Consider the following 21,471-nt stretch of genomic DNA (forward strand, 5'->3'; position numbering starts at 1 on the left):
CATATACCCATGGCATGTGTGAGCAATATATCATTTCAATGACAACTTTGTGTAAAAAAAAAAAAAAAAAAAAATTTTTTTAGTCATTTTTCAAACACCTGTGACAAAAAAATAAAATATTCAATGAGCTCAACATGCCTCTCAGAACATTCCTTAGGATGTCTACTTTCCAAAAAGTGGTAGTTTGGGGGGGTTTTGTACTGCCCCGCCATTTTAGCACTTCATGAAATGAGATAGGCAGTCAGAAATTAAAGCTTCGTAAATTTCAGTATTTACACCATAGTTTGTAGACGCTATAACTTTTGCGCAAACCAATAAAAATACGCTCATTGATTTTTTTTTTGTCAAAGACATGTAGCTAAATATATTTTGGCCAAAAAAAATGACATAAATTGAGTATATTGGATATTTTTTAAAAGACAAAGTTGAAAATGTCATTTTTTTGCAAAATTTTCGCTCTTTTTTTATTAATATCGCAAAAAATAAAAAGCGCAGAGGTGATCAAATGCCACCAAAAGAAAGCTCTGTTTGTGGGAAAAAAAGGACGTAAATTTCGTTTAGGTACAGCATTGCATGACCGAGCAATTATCAGTTAAAGTCACGAAGTGCCAAGTTGAAAAAAGGGGTCTGGTCCTTTAGCAGCCAAATCCTCCGGGGCTTAAGTGGTTAAATCTGCATTCTTTCATGTGTATCTCCTCCTTGGAGTATCCCCGTAAGTTCATTTAGTTTTGAACTCCCTTTTCTCGTTTTTTTGTTTTTCTCTGGTTACAGTCCCATCTGTATACTGGTATATATTTGACCATTCACTACGTTCCAATCGACATTGTTGTAGTCATTATGTCTCCTGAGTAACTAGTTTTCAATGGGCCATATATATGCATATTCTTATACCTTGGCTGTATGTTGTTGTTTTTCATTGACTGTCTGAGTGTCACACCATTGAATTTTCAGGTTTTAATATTCCATGGTTGGGGATTTTTCCTACTTCCGTGACACCGATCTCTATTTTCATTCATTTTTAATTTTTATATTTTATTTATATATTTTTCTGCTCTACAGGACTCTACAATGGATGCACTTACATCATGTTTTGGTTTTGTTCATTTTTATTTTTGACTATTTTTCCTTTGTTTTCGATGATGTGCATCAGTTCCTGTATGCTATGAGCACATTGAATTTAAATATAATTATTTCATATATATTTTCTATATACGCGACCATGGGATGTTCTAAAAACAATTAACAATATTTTTATATGTTTTCTGGTCCCCATGATCGCGTCTTTTTTGTACATTATTATGTGGATGTTAACCACACCACATTATATTATTTCATATACTAGAGATCGGTGCCAATGTAGATATTATACAATTTATATACGGGCTGTTTTCTTAGGTGTTTGTCCTCTGGTGTCATTTTTCCTATATAATAACTTTTATATTATATTTTCATTTAATCATTATTTGTTCTATTTACATATCACTTGCTTTCCCTTTTTCATAGTATTTCCATATACATACTTCTATATATATATATTTTTTTATATCCTTATATTTTCTTTCCATTTTTTATCTTCACATTCACTCTACAGGCCAGGTTCCATTTATCATTTTTAATTTTTACAAGGGAAACCAGGCTCACATATTTGGTTGACATACCTTTGTCCTCATCTTTTATATCTTATGATTATATTACATATTACGTTCTTTACAATGTCACCACACTATAGCCTTAAACACGTTTATATTTCTTAGGTGTGTTTTTTAGGTTTTTTTAGGTCTCTTTTTCACGCTATATTTTTTTGACCATATGTTTACTTCATCACAATTCTCATTTTTCACATCAGCCATTCCGTTTATCAGTTTTCTCTAATTTTACATATATTTATTCTATACATCATATATTGTTCACATTTTTATTCACATATGTGTTCCATTGGGATTATTTATGCTCTCACTTTTACATTCATCTTCCTTCATTTATTGATATGTTCACTCATTTATACTTACGTATAATACAATTTTTTTTCATTGCCTCGGCTATGTGTTTTTCTATTTTTCAGTTTTTCACAGGTACCACTCATTGACAAAAGATCTTTATTCATATAGATATCTGTGTTTCTTCACTTATATTATGCTATACCGGCCCCACACCACTGCCGATGGATTACTTGGAGAGATCCTTTCCTAAAAGTACTTTTGGACAAAAACAACTTTTGTGTAGTTATCAATGACTACCAGAGGACAAGACCTATAAGTATATATGTCATGTATTGCTTTGTAACTTATTATATATAATTTTTTGGATTCCTTCAGCCCGTCATATATATATATACACATGTATTTATATGTGTTTTTTCTATTAAATATGTGATTTTATATTGTCTATATGTATCCTTCTCCCTCCCCCTGCAGGGAGGGAGACATGTTTTGTAATTAAATGTCTTCAGCTTGAGACTGTGGATTGCTAAACGAGCAGCTGTGTGCCTTTTTCGTACCAATTAACTCAAGGTGTGAGCAATTACATTTCTTATCCACCCTTTACTTGGTTTATCTACAAAAGGTTGCTGGCATCCACAGTCTCAAGGTGTGTGGTTATGAATAAGCGATTTTTATCGTGAAACGCGTCAACCCGACACGTCTGTCCGTGTATTGCACTGTCTGTCTGCTGTCTGTTGGATTTATGGAGAATAAAGGAGTCCTAAGGATTTTCATTTAACATCTCTGAGTGCGGTCTTTCTTTTTCGATGTAGTCCTCTGCCCAGGGCAGAATCTCGGCTACCTCAAGAGCCGCCAGGGCACTCCTGGTGCCCCCTTGATGATTGACATATGCCAGGGCCTTGACATTGTCGGACTTGACTCGGACAGAACACCCCTTGAGATTGTCCGTCCAGTGGAACAGGCTCAACTTGATTGCTCTCAGTTCCAGAACGTTGATCGGGAGCTCAAACTCTTCCACTGTCCAGGTCCCTTGAACATTCAGGGTCCCCAGCACTCCCCCCCAAACGGTCAGACAGGCATCTGTCGTCACCACCGTCCAGAATACTGGAAGGAAGGATTTCCCATGGAGAAGATTCAGAGAGCTGAGCCACCAATTCAGGGAGTCCTTGGATCTCTGACTCAAACAAATCAGACTGTCCAGGGATAAAGGATTCTTGTCCCATTTGACAAGGATCTCTGGTTGCAAAAGTCTTGTGTCGGCCTGAGCATATGGTACGGCCTCGAAGGAGGACACCATCAGGCCCAGCACCTACATAGATGACCTAAGAAACACCAGGTCGCAAAGCCAGCAGCAACAGAATCGCTTCCCTTAACTTCTGTAACTTCACAGGAGGTAGAAATACCTTTGCCGAAGCTGAATCTAGGATCATCCCTAGATACTCCAGTCTAGTTGTTGGAACCAGGGCAGATTTCTGAAGGTTTAGATTCCAACCAAACTTCTTCAGAGTGTGAATGATCACCTCCAAATCCCTTTCCTATGTCACAGACGAGTCCGCTCGGAGAAGAAGTTCATTCAGGTACCCCAGAATCGCTATTCCTCTGTCTTAGCAGAGCCAGGATAGGGGCTAACACCTTGGTGAAGAACCTGGGAGCAGATGCGAGACCAAATGGTAACGCCACCAATTGAAAATGGTCCTTGCCCACCGCAAAGCGGAGGAATCGTTGATGACCCTGGCAAATAGGGACATGGAGATAAGCATCCTTGATAACGATCGAGGCCAGCAGGTCCCCCTGAAGCAAGAACGCTACCACTGACCGCATTTACTCCATGCAAAATTTCTGGACGTGCACAAAGCAGTTCAAAGTTCAGAGATCCAAGATTGGACGAAATTTGCCCTCCTTCCGAGGAACGGTAAACGGGTTAGAATAGAACCCTCAAAAGTGTTCCTGATGAGGAACTGGTACAATCACGCCTTCTGACAGCATATCCCGAATCGTTTCCTGCAGCCCCGCAAGGTGGTCTGGGGACAGCTAAAGAATGGAGGGAAAAAAATCTGTCTGGCGGACGGGAAAGATACTATCTTGTACCCGGGCTGAATTACCTCGTGGATCCAACGAGGTGCAACAGTGAGGTTCAAGCATCCGGGAAGAAACTGAGATGTCCCCCCACCCATGAAGTGGGTAGGGGCACCCCCTTCAGGCAGAAGGGGTCTGCTTGGAGGTGCTGGGGGCAGAGGATTTCGGCTTACCAGCCCAACGTTTCCTGGATCCTTTTCCGCCCAAAGTCTGTTTGGTTTTCTGCGACATGGTCGCACCCTGAAAAGGGAAGATCTGCCAAAAGCTTCTTAGAAGCCTGGTCGGCCGACCGGGACTTTAGCCAGATCGCACATCAGATGAGCACACTTGCCTCTGACACTCTGGCCAAGAGCGGAATAACGTCCAGGGTAGCATCGCATACAAAAACACTTACAAGCATTCAATGGATAAATGCATGCATTACAGAAACTGATTGCATGAATAGAGGAAACGCGTCACAACGTTATTCATGCCATCAGTTTCTGTATTACATGCCTTTATCCACTGGATGTTTTTAAGTGTTTCTTTGGCTTTTAAAAACTATTAAAGTTTTACCAGTTTTACATTAGGTCGGTTTTGTCTGGCTTGTTCCTCCCTGTATGACTGAAAGATCCACGGCCTATATTTGTGACACTTTGGCTACCTTCCTGATCATCCGGTGTTCCAGCCTCATCTTGGAAGTATAAAGCAATATCAATCTGTATGGCCCATATACTATAAAGCATGGGTGTCTAACCTTTTGGCTTCTCTGGGCCACATTGAGTGTAGAGAAATATTCTCGGGCCGCATATAAAAGATATAATATAGTTAAGGTATATAAGTAATAAAATACCGCTGTGCCCTTACCGCGTCGCCGCGCCCCCTGCACTAAGTTAACACAACTAGAGGACGATCAGATGAAATGGAATCAGTATACAGAGGTTTACTTCTTCTGAGAGATAATAAAGGAAGACTCTAACCACCATGACCACTTCAGTTATTTGAAGTGGTCATGGTGGTAGGAGTCAAACACTGCGCATGCACGCCTCACGGTAGTTGGAAGCTGCTGTGGCCGTGCCCCTAACCCTTCCTTCATTCCTCCCCAGCAACAACAAAAAAATTGTCAGGGGGCAGTGGGCCGCATTGACTGCGGTTCCGGGCCGCAAGTTGGACATGCCTGCTATAAAGTATCTTGGGTCCATACCCTCCAGGGAGCGCAATTTTTTGATCCTTGGTGTGGGGTCCCTTGGCACGGTTCACTATCACTTTTGAATTTGGATGCACATTTGGTTCATACCTCCACTTGGGACTTTCTTTATGAACATTTTTCAGTTATTATATGTGCTAACATATTTGATCAATATTAATCACGTTTTGTTATATATATGATTTATTTGAGATGTATATATATATATATATATATATATATATATAGGTTTTATTTATTCACACATGGTCACATGTTTATATATTTTGGTTTAGCTCTGCAATTTTATATTATTTTTACTTTACCAGCTTAGAGAGTTACAGAGGTCGTCTAGGGCTCAAATTATTGCTCTCGCTCTAACGATCTTGGCGATATCTCACATCTGCGTTTTGAACACGAGCTAATGGGGACTGGGCGCTTTACTTTTTTTTTTTTTTATATTATTTTTACAGTTTAAAAAAAAAAATGTATAAATTTTATTTCTATTACAAGGAATGTAAGCATCCCTTGTAATGGAATTAATCATGACAGGACCTCTTTATTGTGAGATCTGGGGTCAAAAAGACCTCAGACCTCACAACTACACTAAAAAAGGAAAAAAAAAATTGCTGAACAAAAATTGGCTCTTTAAACCGGTTGCTAGGAGATGACGTATGACGTTGCTCCGGTCCTCCAAGACCATAGAGTCAAGTGGGGGCCATTTTGCCAGTACTCAACTTCTTTGTCTGTGAGGAACGCGGACCGGATCTTTTTCCCCGCTGCCGGCAGGTCTGGTAAGCGGTGAAAACGACTGGTACGCAGCGGGAGGAGGGTCACCTATTCCAGAGGACCGCCTGCTGTTTCGAAAAATATCAGGGTTATGGCCAGAAAAAGCCTGGTCCTAAAATGGTTAAAGTATAATGATTTATAAATTCAAATTAATATATATTTTAGGTACACCTTAACACTGCTAATGGTGAAAAAATCCCAGTTAAGGTGCAGATCATGCTCCATTAGCTTTGTATCTGGCCATAGTAGCAAGGGAATGACAGCACTAAACCCGGAATTGATGCTGCCTGGAAAGAGTTGTGGCAAGGGTGATAAAACACAAAGAACTAAAAAGCAGACAGGTCAGTGTTTTTTTTTTAAGCAAGACCTGAGACTTGTGTTTCCTATTTTAGGCAGATGGAGTCTCTCAAGTGCTGTCCTGGAAGATAATTAGGGAAACGTTCACCTATTGTCTCCTTTCAGCAAAGCTTAGTAGGGATGTCCTAATCCCCAAAAACACCAAATTGAACTAGGTTTACTAAATATGTGAAGGGGCATGGCCACCAGAAGGAGCTATGCTTTTTGATTTGCCTAGTATTCCACGTTCTGTTACAGCCTTATTCCAAAATGATTCAAATTCATTATTTTCCTCAAAGTTCCACAAACAATACCCTATATTGACAACATGAAAGAAGTTTTTTGAAATCTTTGCAAATGTATTAAAAATAAAAAATAAATAGAAAAATCACATATACTAAAGTATTTACAGCTTTTGCTCAATACTTTGTTGAAGCATCTTTGGCACCAATTACAGCTTCAAGTCTTTTTGAATATGGTGCTACAAGCTTGGCACACTTTTTGGGCAGTTTCTCCCATTCTTCTTTGCAGGGCCTTTCAAGCTCCATCAGGTTGGATGGGAAGCGTTGGTGAACAGCCATTTTCAGATCTCGTCAAAGAAGTTCAATCGGGTTCAAGCCTGGGCCACTCAAGAAAATTCACAGAGTTGTTTCGTAGCCAACTACTTTGTTATCTTTGCTGTGTGCTTAGGGTCGTTGTCCTGTTGAAGGATGAACATTCACCCCAGTCTGAGGTCCAGAGCGCTCTGGAACAGGGTTTCATAAATGATGTCTCCGTATATTGCTACATTCATTTTTCCCTCGATCTTGACTGGTCTCCCAGTTCCAGCCGCTAAAAAACAAACATTCCACAGCATGATGCTGCCACCACCATGCTTCACTGTAGGGATGGTTTTGGTCAGGTGATGAGTGGTGCCTGGTTTCCTCCAGGCATAGCACTTGCCATTCAGGCCAAAGAGTTCCATCTTTGTTTCTTTAGACCAGAGAGTTCTGTTTCTCATGGTCTGAGAGAGTTCTTAAAGTGCCTTTTGGCAAACTCAAGGATGGCTGTCATGTGCCTTTTACTGAAGAGTAGTTTATGCCTGGCCACTCTACTATACAGGCCTGATTGGTGGAGTGCTGCAGAGCATGGTTTTTCTTCTGGAAGGTTTTCCTCTCCACACAAACGCTGGAGCTCTGTCAGAGTGACCATCGGGTTCTTGGTCACCTCCCTGACTAAGGCCCTTCTCCCCCAATCACTTAGTTTTGGAGAGGTGGCACGCTCTAGGAAGAGTCCTGGTGGTTCCAAACTTCTTCCATTTACAGATGGGGAACACTGTGCTCATTGCGACCTTCAATGCTGCAGAAAGGTTTCTGTACCCTTTCCCAAATCTGTGCCTCAACAAAATCCTGTCCCGGAGGTCTACAGACATTTCCTTGGACTTCATGACTTGGTTTGTGTTCTAACATGCACTGTTAACTGTCAGACCTTATATAGATGGGTCTGTGCCTTTCCAAATCATGTCCAATTAACTGAATTTACCACATTTGGACACCACCAATAAAGTTGTAGAAATATCTCAAGGATGATCAGTGGAAACAGGATGCACCTGAGCTTAATTTTGAGTTTAATGGGAAAGACGATTAATATTTATTTACTTGTGATTTTCGTTTTTTTATTTTTAATAAATTTGATATGTTTTCAAACAAACTTCTTTCACATTGTCATTACGGGGTACTGTTTGTAGAGTTTTGAGGAAAATATTGAATTTAATCCATTTTTGAATAGGGCTGTAACAAAATGTGGAAAAAAAGTATATATATATATATATATATATATATATATATATATATATATATATATATATATATATATATATATACACAATTTTTTTTTTCAATTATTTTATGCACATCCTGTATTAAAAGAGCACCCTGCTAGAAGTTACTCCAAATTTGTAAATACCTTGTGCCCCATTATTTCCTTCAGCTGCATCCTCCATTACTGCATCATCATCTTCATTATCTTCTTCCTCATCTGCCTGTTCCCCTGGTATCTCAGGATTTTCACCAATGACCACATGTTCTAATGGAGGGTTGGCAAGTTGGACAAGAGCGACATTGTTTGCGATTATATTACCAGCATCTTGCACCTAAAGTAATTAAAGTGGCATCATTAAGGAGAATAAATTAGTTAAAGGAGGTTGGGCAATAAATCATATCTATATTTAAATGTTTGTAAAAGAAACATTCTGTGAGTAAATGTACTTTTACTGGACATAAAAAGATATGAGAAAACATACCTAGACTCTGCACTGTAAATTCAGTTTAGCTGTTGCTTTTGTATAAAACTTAGTAAAAATAAGTCGCGCTGAGTGATTGATGAACAAATAAATGTACAAAAATAAAATATCTGTTAATCAAGTCCTGATAATAATGTGAATTAGTGAAGTGTTCAAAAAGTCTCTTTAGAAGATCCAATAAGGTATGAAATTGATCAGATCAGCACAGTGAGGAATCTAGGCTCCATTAGGTAATGTGCTTACCAGACTTGTAGTTAGTAAAAGCAGGGCAATACATCCACACAACTTGATTGCAGAAGTCCCTAGTTAAAACTCACGGGATTGGATGGTATGGGGTCATGTGAAAAAAAAGGAAGGACGCCATAGCATAAAATCCCAAAAAAATTCTTAAACACACTAAAGTGCCCACATGTGGAAAACAGAAGGAAGGTGTATCAATCCCCAATTGTGCAGCTGCTTACCAGAGCCGTTCAATTGACATAAATAAAGCTGTGGGTCAGCAAACAGAGACCTCATAAGGTGCCTGATGACAAAGAAAGTGCAAAGGTTTGAGGAATATCCACCACCACTATGAGAGACCCGTACCAGACTAAAGGTGATAACGGCAAGGTAGATAATAAATTCCTCCAGAAGTGCCAAATAGCCACCACCAACAACTCGAGCCTCTTACCGGACCAGGATATAAATTAGTCGCAGGATATTAGAAGCCAGACTAGGCAGGTTCCCACCAACACTCAGCATGTATTGACAGAGCCGATAAGATAGTAGAATAGCTCCCAGGGATATTCGCAGTCCCATCAGGTAGTTAACACCTAGGTCACGGCGTGCTGACGTCATCTCCTGGAACGTTCAATTTGTGCGGATGTGCCCAGCCATCCGGCCGGCGGCTTCACATGCGATATTGCTTCTTTTTTAATGTGAGTGTTCTACCTTCTTTAAGAATTAAAGTTGTTATGGTTTTACACTATTTGCGCCTTTTCCTTCTATATCTGGGACCTGTGGTTATCTACCTGGTGGGACTGTGAATATCCCTGGGAGCTATTCTATCTAATCGGCTCTGTCAATACATGCTGAGTGTTAGTGGGAACCTGCCTAGTCTAGCTTCTAATATCCTGTGACTGATTTATATCCTGGTCCGGTAAGAGGCTTGAGTTGTTGGTGGTGGCTATATGGAACTTCTGGAGGAATTTATTATCTACCTTGCCGTTATCACCTTTAGTCTGGTACGGGTCTCTCATAGTGGTGGTGGATATTCCTCAAACCTTTGCACTTTCTTTGTCATCAGGCACCTTATGAGGTCTCTCCGTTTGCTGACCCACAGCTTTATTTATGTCAATTGAACGGCTCTGGTAAGCAGCTGCACAATTGGCGATTGATGCACCTTCCTTCTGTTTTCCACATGTGTGCACTTTAGTGTGTTTAAGATTTTTTTGGGGGATTTTATGCTATGGCGTCCTTCCTTTTTTTTCACATGACCCCATACCATCCAATCCAGTGAGTTTCAACTAGGGACTTCTGCAATCAAGTTGTGTGGATGCATTACCCTGCTTTTACTAACTACAAATCTGGTAAGCACATTACCTAAGGGAGCCTGGATTCCTCACTGTGCTGATCTGATCAATTTCATACCTTATTGGATCTTCTAAAGAGACTTTTTGAACACTTCACTAATTCACATTATTATCAGGACTTGATTAACTGATATTTTATTTTTGGACATTTGTTCATCAATCACTCAGCGCGACTTATTTTTACTTAGTTCTTTGAGGGTGTGGTCACACTTTAAGTTGCTGCTTCATCACTATTTCCCTTTAGCGCGATTATTTTTTCCTTTTAATTTTTGTATAAAACATGTCTTCTTACAATATATTTTAGGTTTTATTTAAAAAAATTCTAATACCTTTTACTGCGGATATCAAGAAAACACATACAATGGGAAGAGGAAGTGGTAACAAGATGTCTAACATCAGTAAATTCCATTACTCGAACAGGACAAGATACCTGTCTGGATGGAGCGCCTGTTCACCTAGATCAAGACACTTACAAATGAGAAAGTCTGCATCCCAATGTTCCACACTTGTGATGTGGACAGAGGGAAGGGACATAATGTATAGTTCTGATAAAGACATGATCAAGTCTACTTAGGTTTGAGTGGCAACACCTTTGGCCGACACTTGGCCTTTGATAGTGCCCAAAGCCAAACGCTGTTCAACCCCTTTTTGAAGAAAGGTCAAAACCCTAACTACCGAAAACAAGCGAGGGTGCACGTTCAACGATTCACGCCATGAAATGTACGATTTCCACGTACGATGATAGATCTTCCTAGAAGGAGACTTCCTGGCCTTCAATAGTGTAGCAATCACCTAGGCAGAAACACCTCTATCCTTCAATACCTGGCTTTCAACAGCCATGCCGTTAAAACCAGCAACTGTAAAGCAGGATGGAAGATCAGCCCTTGAGACAGAAGATCTTCCCTGAGAGGAAATCTCCAAGGAGCATCGGCAACCAACCTTACCAGGTCTGCGTACCAAGACCAGTGAGGCCAGTCTGGGGCAACTAGAATGACCAGAATCCCTTCCACCTCTATTCTGCGCAGCAGCTTCGGGAGGCGTTTCAGCAGAGGGAACGCATAGATCAGCCGATACTGACCCCAAGGAGCCACCAGTGCATCTGTGGAGTTGGCCAGATGATCCCTTAACCTGGACACAAACCTCTAAACCTTCTTGTTGAGTGGAAAAGCAAACCGGTCGACGTTGGGTGTCCCCCACCGGACACACAGGAGGTGAAACATCTCCAGATGTAGGGACCACTCCCCCTGATCCAACACCTGACGACTCAGGTAATCCGCCTGCCAGTTCTCCACCCCTGGGATGTGCACAGCAGAGAGCGCTAGGACAAACTTCTCCACCCACTCCAGAATCTCAGCCACTTCCTGGGCCGCCAAGACCCTGTTGGTGCCCCCTTGGTGATTGATGTACGCCAAAGCCGTGGCATTGTCCGATTGAATCCGGACCAGGCAACCCTGCAGACGAGCCATCCAATAACTCCAGCAAAGCTTTATCGCTCTGAGCTCCAAGATATTTATCAGCAGCTTGGACTCTTTCACCATCCATGATTCGTGGGCGCAGAGTTTCCCCAGCACTCCACCCCAACCTGACAGGCTGGCATCCGTGGTCACCACCGTCCAATACAACGGCAGGAAGGACTTGCCTTGGCGAAGTGCTGACGAGTGAAGCCACAACAGAAGAACAGACTTTGTGTTGCGACTCACCCGAATCAAAGTAACCAAGGATTTTAGATCCTTGTTCCATTTTACAAAAAAATGGATTTTTGTAAGATCTTACCGTAAAATCCTTTTCTCTTAAGCTCATTGACAGACGTAGTCTTCTTGATTCTCAAGAGCTGGGTTATGTTGTCTCCGCAGGAGTAGGACTAGGCAGAAAGACAAAACGTTCTGGCTCCACCTTAGGGGCAGTCCCTGAGGGTATATCCTCCCTCTCTCTGCTACAGGGAATCAGTTCTGTTCTAAAGCAGTAACAGAGAATTTAACCCAACCCAACTCAATGATAGAGGGGCGGGTACTACGTCTGTCAATGAGCTTAAGAGAAAAGGATTTTACGGTAAGATCTTACAAAAATCCATTTTTCTCTATCGCTCATTGACAGACGTAGTCTTCTTGATTCTCAAGAGCTGGGACATCCAGAAGCAGTGCCACAAATGAGGGGTGGGATTGACAAAAATCAAAATCCAATCTAGAAGGCCCAACCGGTGCCAAACTAGAAGTTTTAAAGGCTCATTATAAACAAAGAATGAGACTCAAAAGAAAAATTTCCAACGGAAAAAACCCTCGAGGCAGACCACTGGTCTCCTCAAATGGCGGCCTGCAAAACCTTGCGGCCAAACACGGCATCAGATGATGCCATTACATCAACTTTATAATGTTTTGTAAAGGTATGCACCGACGACCAGGTAGCCGCCTTGCACACCTGGACCACTGACGCCTGATGGCGAAAAGCCCATGACGCACTAAGTGCCCGAGTGGAGTGCGCCTTAACAGGGAACGGGGGCTCCCGACCCTTAATAGAATAAGCCTGTACCACCGTCTGTCTGATCCATTTGGAAATGGTCGCGGCAGATGCAGGCAACCCCTTTTTGGGTCCATCCGGGATCACAAAAAGTGAATCCGTCTTGCGAAACGAGTCTGTCGTTTTTAAGTATACCCTGATCGCCCGGACCACATCCAAGGAGTGTAAAGCAAACTCCCGAGGATGACTGGGCTTAGGACACAGGGAAGGTAATACAATTTCTTCATTTAGATGAAATTCTGAAACCACTTTTGGTAGGAAGGATGGATTCGGATGAAGAACCACCTTATCTCTATGAACCACCAGATATGGGGAACGACAAGATAAAGCGGCCAGTTCTGACACCCTGCGTGCAGAAGTGATAGCCACCAAGAAGGCCACCTTCTGGGACAACGTAGGTAGAGGAATCTCCCTAATATCTTCAAAGGGAGGTTTCTGAAGAACCGACAATACTAAATTAAGATCCCAGGGTGGTAACGGCGCGCGCACTGGCGGAGCCAGATGTCGCACCCCCTGGATGAAATTCCGCACCAAGGAATGAGTAGCCAAAGGCTTCTGAAAGAAGATAGCTAAAGCTGAGACCTGACCCTTGATAGTGCTCAAAGCCAGTTTCTGCTCAACCCCTTGTTGCAGAAAAGCTAATATTCGACTAACCAAATAAGACCGTGGACGGAACCCCAAAGGTTCACACCATGCAATGTAGGACTTCCATGTGCGATGATAAATCTTTCTGGAAGTCGCTTTCCTTGCTTCAACTAGAGTAGGAATAACTGAAGCTGACAATCCCTTGTCCTTCAGCACCTGGGTCTCAATAGCCAGGCCGTTAAAGCCAGCGATCGTAAAGCAGGATGGAAGATCGGTCCCTGAGACAGTAGGTCCTCCCTGAGAGGAAGTCTCCACGGGACGTCCGCCACCAGTCTGACCACGTCGGCGTACCAAGCTCGACGAGGCCAGTCCGGAGCTACCAGAATTACTGGAATTCCTTCCTCCTCTATCCTGCGAAGAAGTCTTGGCAGTAACGCGAGAGGAGGGAAGGCATACATTAGCTGGTATTGCCCCCACGGGGCGATCAATACGTCTGCGGTCTCTGCTAGAGGATCGCGGGAGCGAGCCACGAATCTCTGTACTTTTCTGTTGAATCGTGATGCCAACAGATCCACATTCGGGGTGCCCCAACGTAGGCACAACTGGTGGAAAACTTCTGGATGGAGGGACCATTCCCCCTGATCCAGAGTCTGACGGCTGAGATAATCTGCCTGCCAATTCTCCACCCCCGGAATGAACACCGCAGAGATAGCTGGAACAAATCGTTCTGCCCAGCGAAGAATGCAAGCCACTTCTTTGGCCGCTCGGACACTCTTGGTGCCCCCCTGGTGATTGACATAAGCCACGGCCGTGGCATTGTCCGACTGGATCCGAACCGGGCTACCCTGGAGCTGCTCGGTCCAGTGAATCAGGCAAAGTCTGATCGCTCTCAGTTCCAATACATTTATCGGTAACCTGGATTCTTCTGGGGACCAAAGTCCCTGGACAGATAACTGACCGAGAATTCCTCCCCATCCGGATAGACTGGCATCCGTGGTCACTATCGTCCAATATATTGGCAGAAATGACTTTCCCTGGCTGAGCATCGGAGACCGAAGCCACCAGACCAGAGACTCTCTGGTCTGTTTGCTCAATCGGATCTGATTGTCCAGGGATTCCGGATTCCGATTCCATCTGAGAAGAATCTCTTGCTGAAGAATTCGGGTATGGGACTGGGCAAATGGGACTGCTTCGAAGGAAGCCACCATCAACCCCAGAACCCTCATGCAAGTCCGAAGGGAAGACCAGCTGTTGGATAGTAACAACTGGACTGCAGATTGAATCTTTCGGAGTTTCCCTACCGGAAGGAAAACTCTTGTCCTGACTGACTAGAATTAGACCCAGATATTCCAGCCTCTGGGTGGGAACCAGAAATGACTTTTGCTGGTTCACCAGCCACCCGAATTCCTGTAAAGAAATCATAGTAATTTCTATGTTTTGTAGCAAGGTCTGAGGAGACTCTGCATGAAGCAGAAGATCGTCTAGGTAACCAAGAATCGATATGCCTCTTTGGTGCAGTAGTGCCAACATTGGGGCCAACACCTTCGTGAAGACCCGAGGAGCCGTGGCGAGACCGAAAGGTAACGCCACAAACTGATAGTGGTTCTCTTCTATGGAAAAGCGTAGAAACCGCTGATGTCCTGCAAAAATGGGAATGTGAAGATATGCGTCCTTGATGTCTATGGACGCTAGGACATCCCCTGGATGCAGGAAGGCTGCTACTGTGCGAATGGACTCCATTCTGAATTTTCTTATGTTGACAAAAGAATTGAGTGCCCTTAAGTCCAGAATTGGACGCACTTTGCCCTCTTTCCTGGGTATTGTAAATAGGTTTGAATAAAACCCTTGAAAACGTTCTGTCCAAGGAACGTGGACTACCACTCCTTGTAGTAAAACCGTGACTGCTCTCCGCAGATCTTCTAAACGATCCGGGGATAGTCGAATATTGGAAGGGAAGAATCGCGCCGGTGGGAGAGATCGAAACTCGATCTTGTACCCTGACCTTATGACTTTGCAAACCCACTTGTCCGGGATTCTGGAAAGCCATGGATCCGGGAACCGGCGAAGATGTCCCCCCACCACAGTTATGGGTGGGGGCGCACCTTCAGGCTTTGGACGATTTATCTTCAGGTCTGGAGGGGGCGGGCTTTTGCTTGCCCGACCAATGACCCCTGACGCCTCCTGAAGGAGCTTTGGAGGACTTAATTTTTTCACCCGCGGGACGAAAAAACCTCTTGTGAGCAGAAAAAGAAGGCCCTCATCTTTGACGAGTTCCTTTACCTTTAAAATTTTGCGGTAAAAAGGTACTCTTTCCACCCGTGAGATCCTTAATGATCTCATCTAAGTTGGCTCCAAATAAACGCTCTCCTAAAAAAGGGGATATTAGCCAATGCTTTTTTGGAACCTTGGTCAGCTAACCAACCTTTTAGCCACAGTGTACGCCTGAGAACCACTGCTGAAACTGATGCTCGCGCCAATAATGGAGTGGCGTCTAACGCCGCATCACACACAAACTGTAACCCCTGTATCATTTGTTCCAACAAATCTGATACCGCCTGAGGGACCTCTTCTAAGTCCCGGCGTAACCACTTGGTCCATTCAGTTACAGCCTGCGAAACCAGACCAATAGCTATTATAGGTCTGAAAGCTGATCCAATCAAGGAAAACATGGTGCGAGACATAGCTTCTATCTTGCGATCCACTGGATCTTTAAAAGACGGAGCGTCTTCTAGAGGAATAACCGTGGCTTTATTCAATCTAGCAATTGGTGAATCCACCACAGGTGGTTCTGTCCATTTCTTAATGAGGGTTTCCTCAAACGGATAACGCCTGTTAATGCGTTTAGAAATAGTAAAAGTGCGTTTTGGCAGACGCCATTCTTCTTCGATTGGATTGCCAAAACATTTGGGCAATGGAAAAACCTTCGCCACTTTGATGCGTTTTTTAGTCCCAAAAGGGATTTCAGTTTCAGCTATTTCCGACGGAATACCCTGTAATCTTAAGGTTTCTTGAACAGATACAATGAGTGCGTTTACCAACGCTTCCTCTCTGGCTATGGCTGATGCCGAAACATCCTCCTCACTGTCTGAAGAGACAGTACCCGAGACACCAATCCCAGATGAAGTACCTGCAACTGCAGAAATAGGCTCAGAGTCTGAATCCGAGGTTTCAGATAATAAGGGGTTAGGCGGGGGTCGCTTTCTTGCGCCCTGTCCCTGACAAGCCACTTCCACCCGGGACACAAAAGTTTCCATAATAGCTGACAAAGATTCAATCGTCAGTGGGGTGCTGGAGGATCCTGCAGACCCCTCGAGGGGATCCGGAGGAGATACATGAGTGGCAGGGTCCATGTTAATTCAGGACACCTTTGCCAGAAAAAACAAACTTTTTTTTTTTTTTTTTTTTTTTTTTTTTTTTATGTGTCTCCCCCTAGCGCAATAGCGCCCCTCAGAGTACCTGCTTCTCGTTCCCCACAGAGAGAGAGAGAGAGAGAGACCCCCAAGGCTCACCAACCGATGTAGTGAAGTTTCCAACCAACTGCAGTCAGCGTCTGTCTTTTACAGACTGGAAGGAGCTGTTGCTTTTTCCCGGGTAGAAGGACGTGGCTCCGCCCCCTGTGTACCCCTTCCGGCGTTCCCAGCTCTCCAAGAGGTAGCCTGGGCTCATGAAACATGGCCGCCCCCATACAAGAGACATAAGACTCCAAAAACATGGCGGCCGGCGTGACCTGAGGACATACATGCACTTGGTCTACGGCAAAATGGCGGCGGACCGCCGAAATCGTTTTCCCAGCACATCCACCTGCATCTCTGCTAAGTGGCGATATATTGATCTACAGGAGCTACACTACAATTAAGGTAGGATTATACCTCCTATGTCTGCTGTAATATTACAGTCTGCTGGGTAGAGTGTTAGCTCTCAAACCAAGTCCACTTCCCACAAACACATACTGTATTTACAAGGGGGACTTTTTAGTGTCAGATATATACTGACCATGTATGGAGGGGCCCATAATTCATACTGCCTCATAACGAGGAAAGAAAAAAGGGAACGTTTACTCACCATACCAAACCGACAGGCACCCTCTCTTCACAATACCCTCTCCACCGGGGTGGGGGGTTGTGGACCACTCCGGACGCCTCGACTCTCTGGTTCCTGGCGTCCAAGCAAGACTTAACTCGCAAGGTCAGTCCCTCCACTGGGACTCAGTCGCGGCCGACCCAGCGCAATGCAATGGTCTGCGCGCGCTCGTAGGCCGGCTGGGGTGACCACAAGTGTCGCCCAGTCCGGCGTTTTTGCTTGAAGATTTCACAGGAAAAAAACACTGGAGAAAAACTACCTAAAAAATGTTTTTTCTAAAGAAAAAAATCTTGCCAGGACCAAAAGATCCCAGCAAGGAACTTGGGTCCTTACTCCTGACTAGACAGAAAAAAACTGATTCCCTGTAGCAGAGAGAGGGAGGATATACCCTCAGGAACTGCCCCTAAGGTGGAGCCAGAACGTTTTGTCTTTCTGCCTAGTCCTACTCCTGCGGAGACAACATAACCCAGCTCTTGAGAATCAAGAAGACTACGTCTGTCAATGAGCGATAGAGAAATCTCCTTTTGTAAGGGTCTCGTGTGGAACAGAGCAAACAACCGCCACGAAGGTTGATACCATCAGACCCAAGGCCCGCATGCAAGTCCGCAGAGGGGACAGATTGTTTGCTAACAACCGGATCGCTCCCTGTCGTTTTTGCAATTTGTCTGGAGGAAGAAAACCCCTCGCCAAAGCGGAGTCCAGAGTCAGGCCCAGGTAATCCAGTCTCAGTGAAGGTATCAGGGCAGATTTTTTGAAATTGGTGTTCCAACCGAACTCTTGCAGTGTTCAGACAGTGATCGTCAAGTCGTCCAACAGGGCTGAGTGAGAATCCGCCCTCAATAGGAGATCGTCCAGGTACCCCAGCACCAAAATCCCCCGTTGGCGCAATAATGCCAACACCGGAGCAAGCACCTTGGTAAAGACCCTGGGAGTGGAGGCGAGACCAAAGGCTAAAGCCGAAAATTGATAATGCTCCTCTCCTATAGCGAAGCAGAGAAAACGCTGGTGTCCAGCATAGATAGGGAAGTGTAGATATGCATCCTTGATATCTGTGGAGGCCAAAAAGTCACCCTGGTGTAGGGACGCCACTACCGTGCGAATGGACTCCATTTGAAACCTCTGTACCCACAAAAAGTGGTTCAAAGACTTGAGATCCAGGATTGGACGCACTTTGCCTTCCTTCCTGGGTACAGAAAACAGGTTTGAATAAAATCCGTGAAAATGTTCCTGAGAGGGAACCAGCACAATCTCCCTTTGCGACAGCAGACCTTGTACCGCCTCTCGGAGATCCCTTAAACGGTCTGGAGATAGGCGCAGATTGGACGGGAAGAACCTGTCAGATGGTCGAGACCGGAATTCGATCTTGTAGCCTGATCAGATCAGTTTGTGAACCCATTTGTCCTGAAACAAGGAAATCCATGGTTCCGGAAACAAGCAAAGACGTCCCCCCATCCCAGAATCAGGTGAGGGCGCCCCTTCATGCAGAGAAGGATTTGTCTGCAGATCCGGAGTTACCTGACTTCGATGTGCCTGGTCATGTATTCTTGGAACTCCCTGAAGACATGAATGGCTTTCCTTTTTCTTACGATCCAGAGGTAAGAAAAAGCCGCCTACGAGCAGTAAAAGAAGGCCTCCGTCTAGTACGTGGTGCCTTGCCCATAGAGGACTGACGAAGAAGAATACTCTTCCCACCTAAAGCCTTTGATCAACTCATCCAGGGAGGATCCAGACAACCTCTCCCCCATAAAGGGAAGGCCAGAAAGAGCTTTTTTGGAAGCCTGGTCCGCAGACCAGCTTTTTAACCACACAATGCATCTAACAGCAATCCCCACAGCAGACACTCTGGCCACAAGGGGAGCCGCATCCAGCAACGCATCACATATATACAGCAGGGCTTGAGCCATTTAAACCATGAGCTCAATCAGCCCCAGGGAGAGCTGTTCTATTTCCAAGACCCCTTTAAGTAACTGCACCCATTGAGAGATGGTCTGTGACACCAGGGTAGTAACAAAAATTGGTTTCAATATTGAGCCCGCTAACACATGTAAATGGCTGGACAGAGACTCAATCTGTCTATCAATGGGGTCCATAAAGGCCAGGGATTCTTCCACCGGGAACACAGTAGACTTATTCAGTCTGGAAACTGGATGATCCACCTTAGGTGGCACGGTCCGAGTGGAAACCTTATCTGCGAAGGGATAACGGTGTTTAAAGAAACGCTTGGGCACAACTAGCATGTGCTTTATGCTACCCCCACTGTTCATTGACAATATTGTCAAAATGTTCCGGACAGGGGAACACTTTGCCCGATTTCTGGGATTTGTGCGTGCTTGACATTGTAGACTCATCTGCCATTTTTAAAAGTTTCTTGCACTGAAACTATAAGTGCTTCCACCAATGCGCCTTCCCGCGCAGCGGCTTATGAGGACATGTCATCTTTGCCATCAGAATGCAATGACACAGAGCCACAAGGGTGGGGTGCGTCTGTGGCAGCCATATCAGCCTCCAAATCTGAACATATAGCAGGAGGCGGCGAAGGCAAAGGGCGATTACGGCTAGCATTACTTTTTAATACCAAATCTACTTGACACCAGACTTTCCAAAACTGCTGTAAAAGCTGACAGGGGCTGTGACCCAGAAGATTCCGCAGCCGCACTGAGGGGGTCTGTAGGTGACATTTTGTCCTGGGACTCTATTTACACTGAATTTAAAAAGATGTAGTGTCACTTTAAAAAAAGCCACAAAAACGTGATCGCACAGCTGCACTGGTGGTACAGCAAGTCCCAAACAAACAGTCTGTTAGAGTGTGTGAGGAAACCCACAAGAGACCCAAATAAATTTGCCAAACTGATCAGGAGGCTTGCAGGAACAATCTGTACAGCAGAAAAAACGATCTGACCCAGGAAGCGAAAAGCACCTGGGCCATGCCTAAAGTGTCTAGAGTCTGCCTATGCTGTCCAGCACCATGGACTACAAGAAAATGGGCGCCCCATGCAATCCTATGCGGAAGATTTAGAAAATGGCTGCCCATGCATTACAAAGGATTCTGACATTAATGCAGGACAAGTCTACAGCAAAATGGCGCCCTCCACGGCGCACCATGCGGTCTCCAGGACCCCCGGAGGGGGGGGGGGGGGTTGTTCGCAGACCCAACAAAAAAATAAAAACCCACCCCCTGCAGACCTGCCACAGTGGCCGCAATATATAAGCTCCCCAGAAGTAGGAACCTGTTATGGGAGGGGAGTGAAAACAGCTGAGGGGGGCCTGAAATACCCAAGAGGCCAGGGGTCCTGAGGAATATCCGAGGGTCCGACTATTCCACCCCGAGACCGCCAGAGAATTGGGGGGCACTTACTCACTGGCCAGACTTGGAGACCTTAAGGATCTACAATATCCAGTCCGAAACCCAGCTGGCTGTTGCTTGTAGTTCTCCAGGAACTCTACTAAAAGAATAAATTACAAAAAAAGGTTCCCAAAATAATAACAGCTAAGACAGAAGTCCCAGCAGGGAACTACATCCTACTCCTACACTCGGCAGAAACAAACTGAGGGCTGTGGCAGAGTGTGTGGGGTTATGCCTGCAGGGACCGCCCCATAGGTGTGGTGAAAGCTTTTCCTGCCTAGTGTCCTACTCCTATAGGTGGCAACATAACCCAGTGGTCAAGAAGATATGAAGCTGCATCTGTCAATGAACGATAGAGAAATTGAACTGCCAACTGAATAGCCCTGAGATTGACTGGAAAGCAAGCCTCTTCTAAATACCAAAGTACCCTGCAACTAAAAGGTGTTGAAGACTGCTCTTCAGCTCAACAGGTTGCCATCATTCATGAGAATCATTCACCACCACAAAAGTAACTCCAGTGACTGACTTAAATTCCACCAGGTGAGGGAAACTCTGGTTTTAGGGTTCAGACGTATGGGGAGGTCCAAGGACAGAATAAATTTGTCCCACACTGACAAAATGTTGAGGTCTAAAATGTCTTTAGTGAAATCGGGCATATGGCAGTGCCTTCATACATGTGTGAATCAATGGCTTCCTCTAGAGATAAAGGGCCCTGGCAAGAGAACAAAGATAGAAATTTGTCTCAAAAAGGTTCAGGACCAATCGGTGCCCATTTTTAGACTTAAGTACTC

The 21,471-nt window shown here is 44.4% G+C and overlaps 1 protein-coding gene across 3 annotated transcripts in view; it reads right to left on the reverse strand.

Moving 5' to 3' along the window:
- Nucleotides 1–21,471, reverse strand: part of MARCHF6 (membrane associated ring-CH-type finger 6) — a 1,229,180-nt gene that overhangs the window by 785,155 nt on the left and 422,554 nt on the right. For all 3 annotated transcript variants that reach the window (XM_082259541.1, XM_082259540.1, XM_082259539.1), the window contains exon 7: nucleotides 8,251–8,437. In XM_082259541.1, coding sequence (XP_082115667.1) covers nucleotides 8,251–8,437 — 187 coding nt within the window. The remainder of the gene's footprint in view (nucleotides 1–8,250; nucleotides 8,438–21,471) is intronic.

This window comes from Pelophylax lessonae (assembly GCF_965119305.1).
Source record: "Pelophylax lessonae genome assembly, chromosome: 5".
Lineage (NCBI taxonomy): Eukaryota > Metazoa > Chordata > Amphibia > Anura > Ranidae > Pelophylax > Pelophylax lessonae.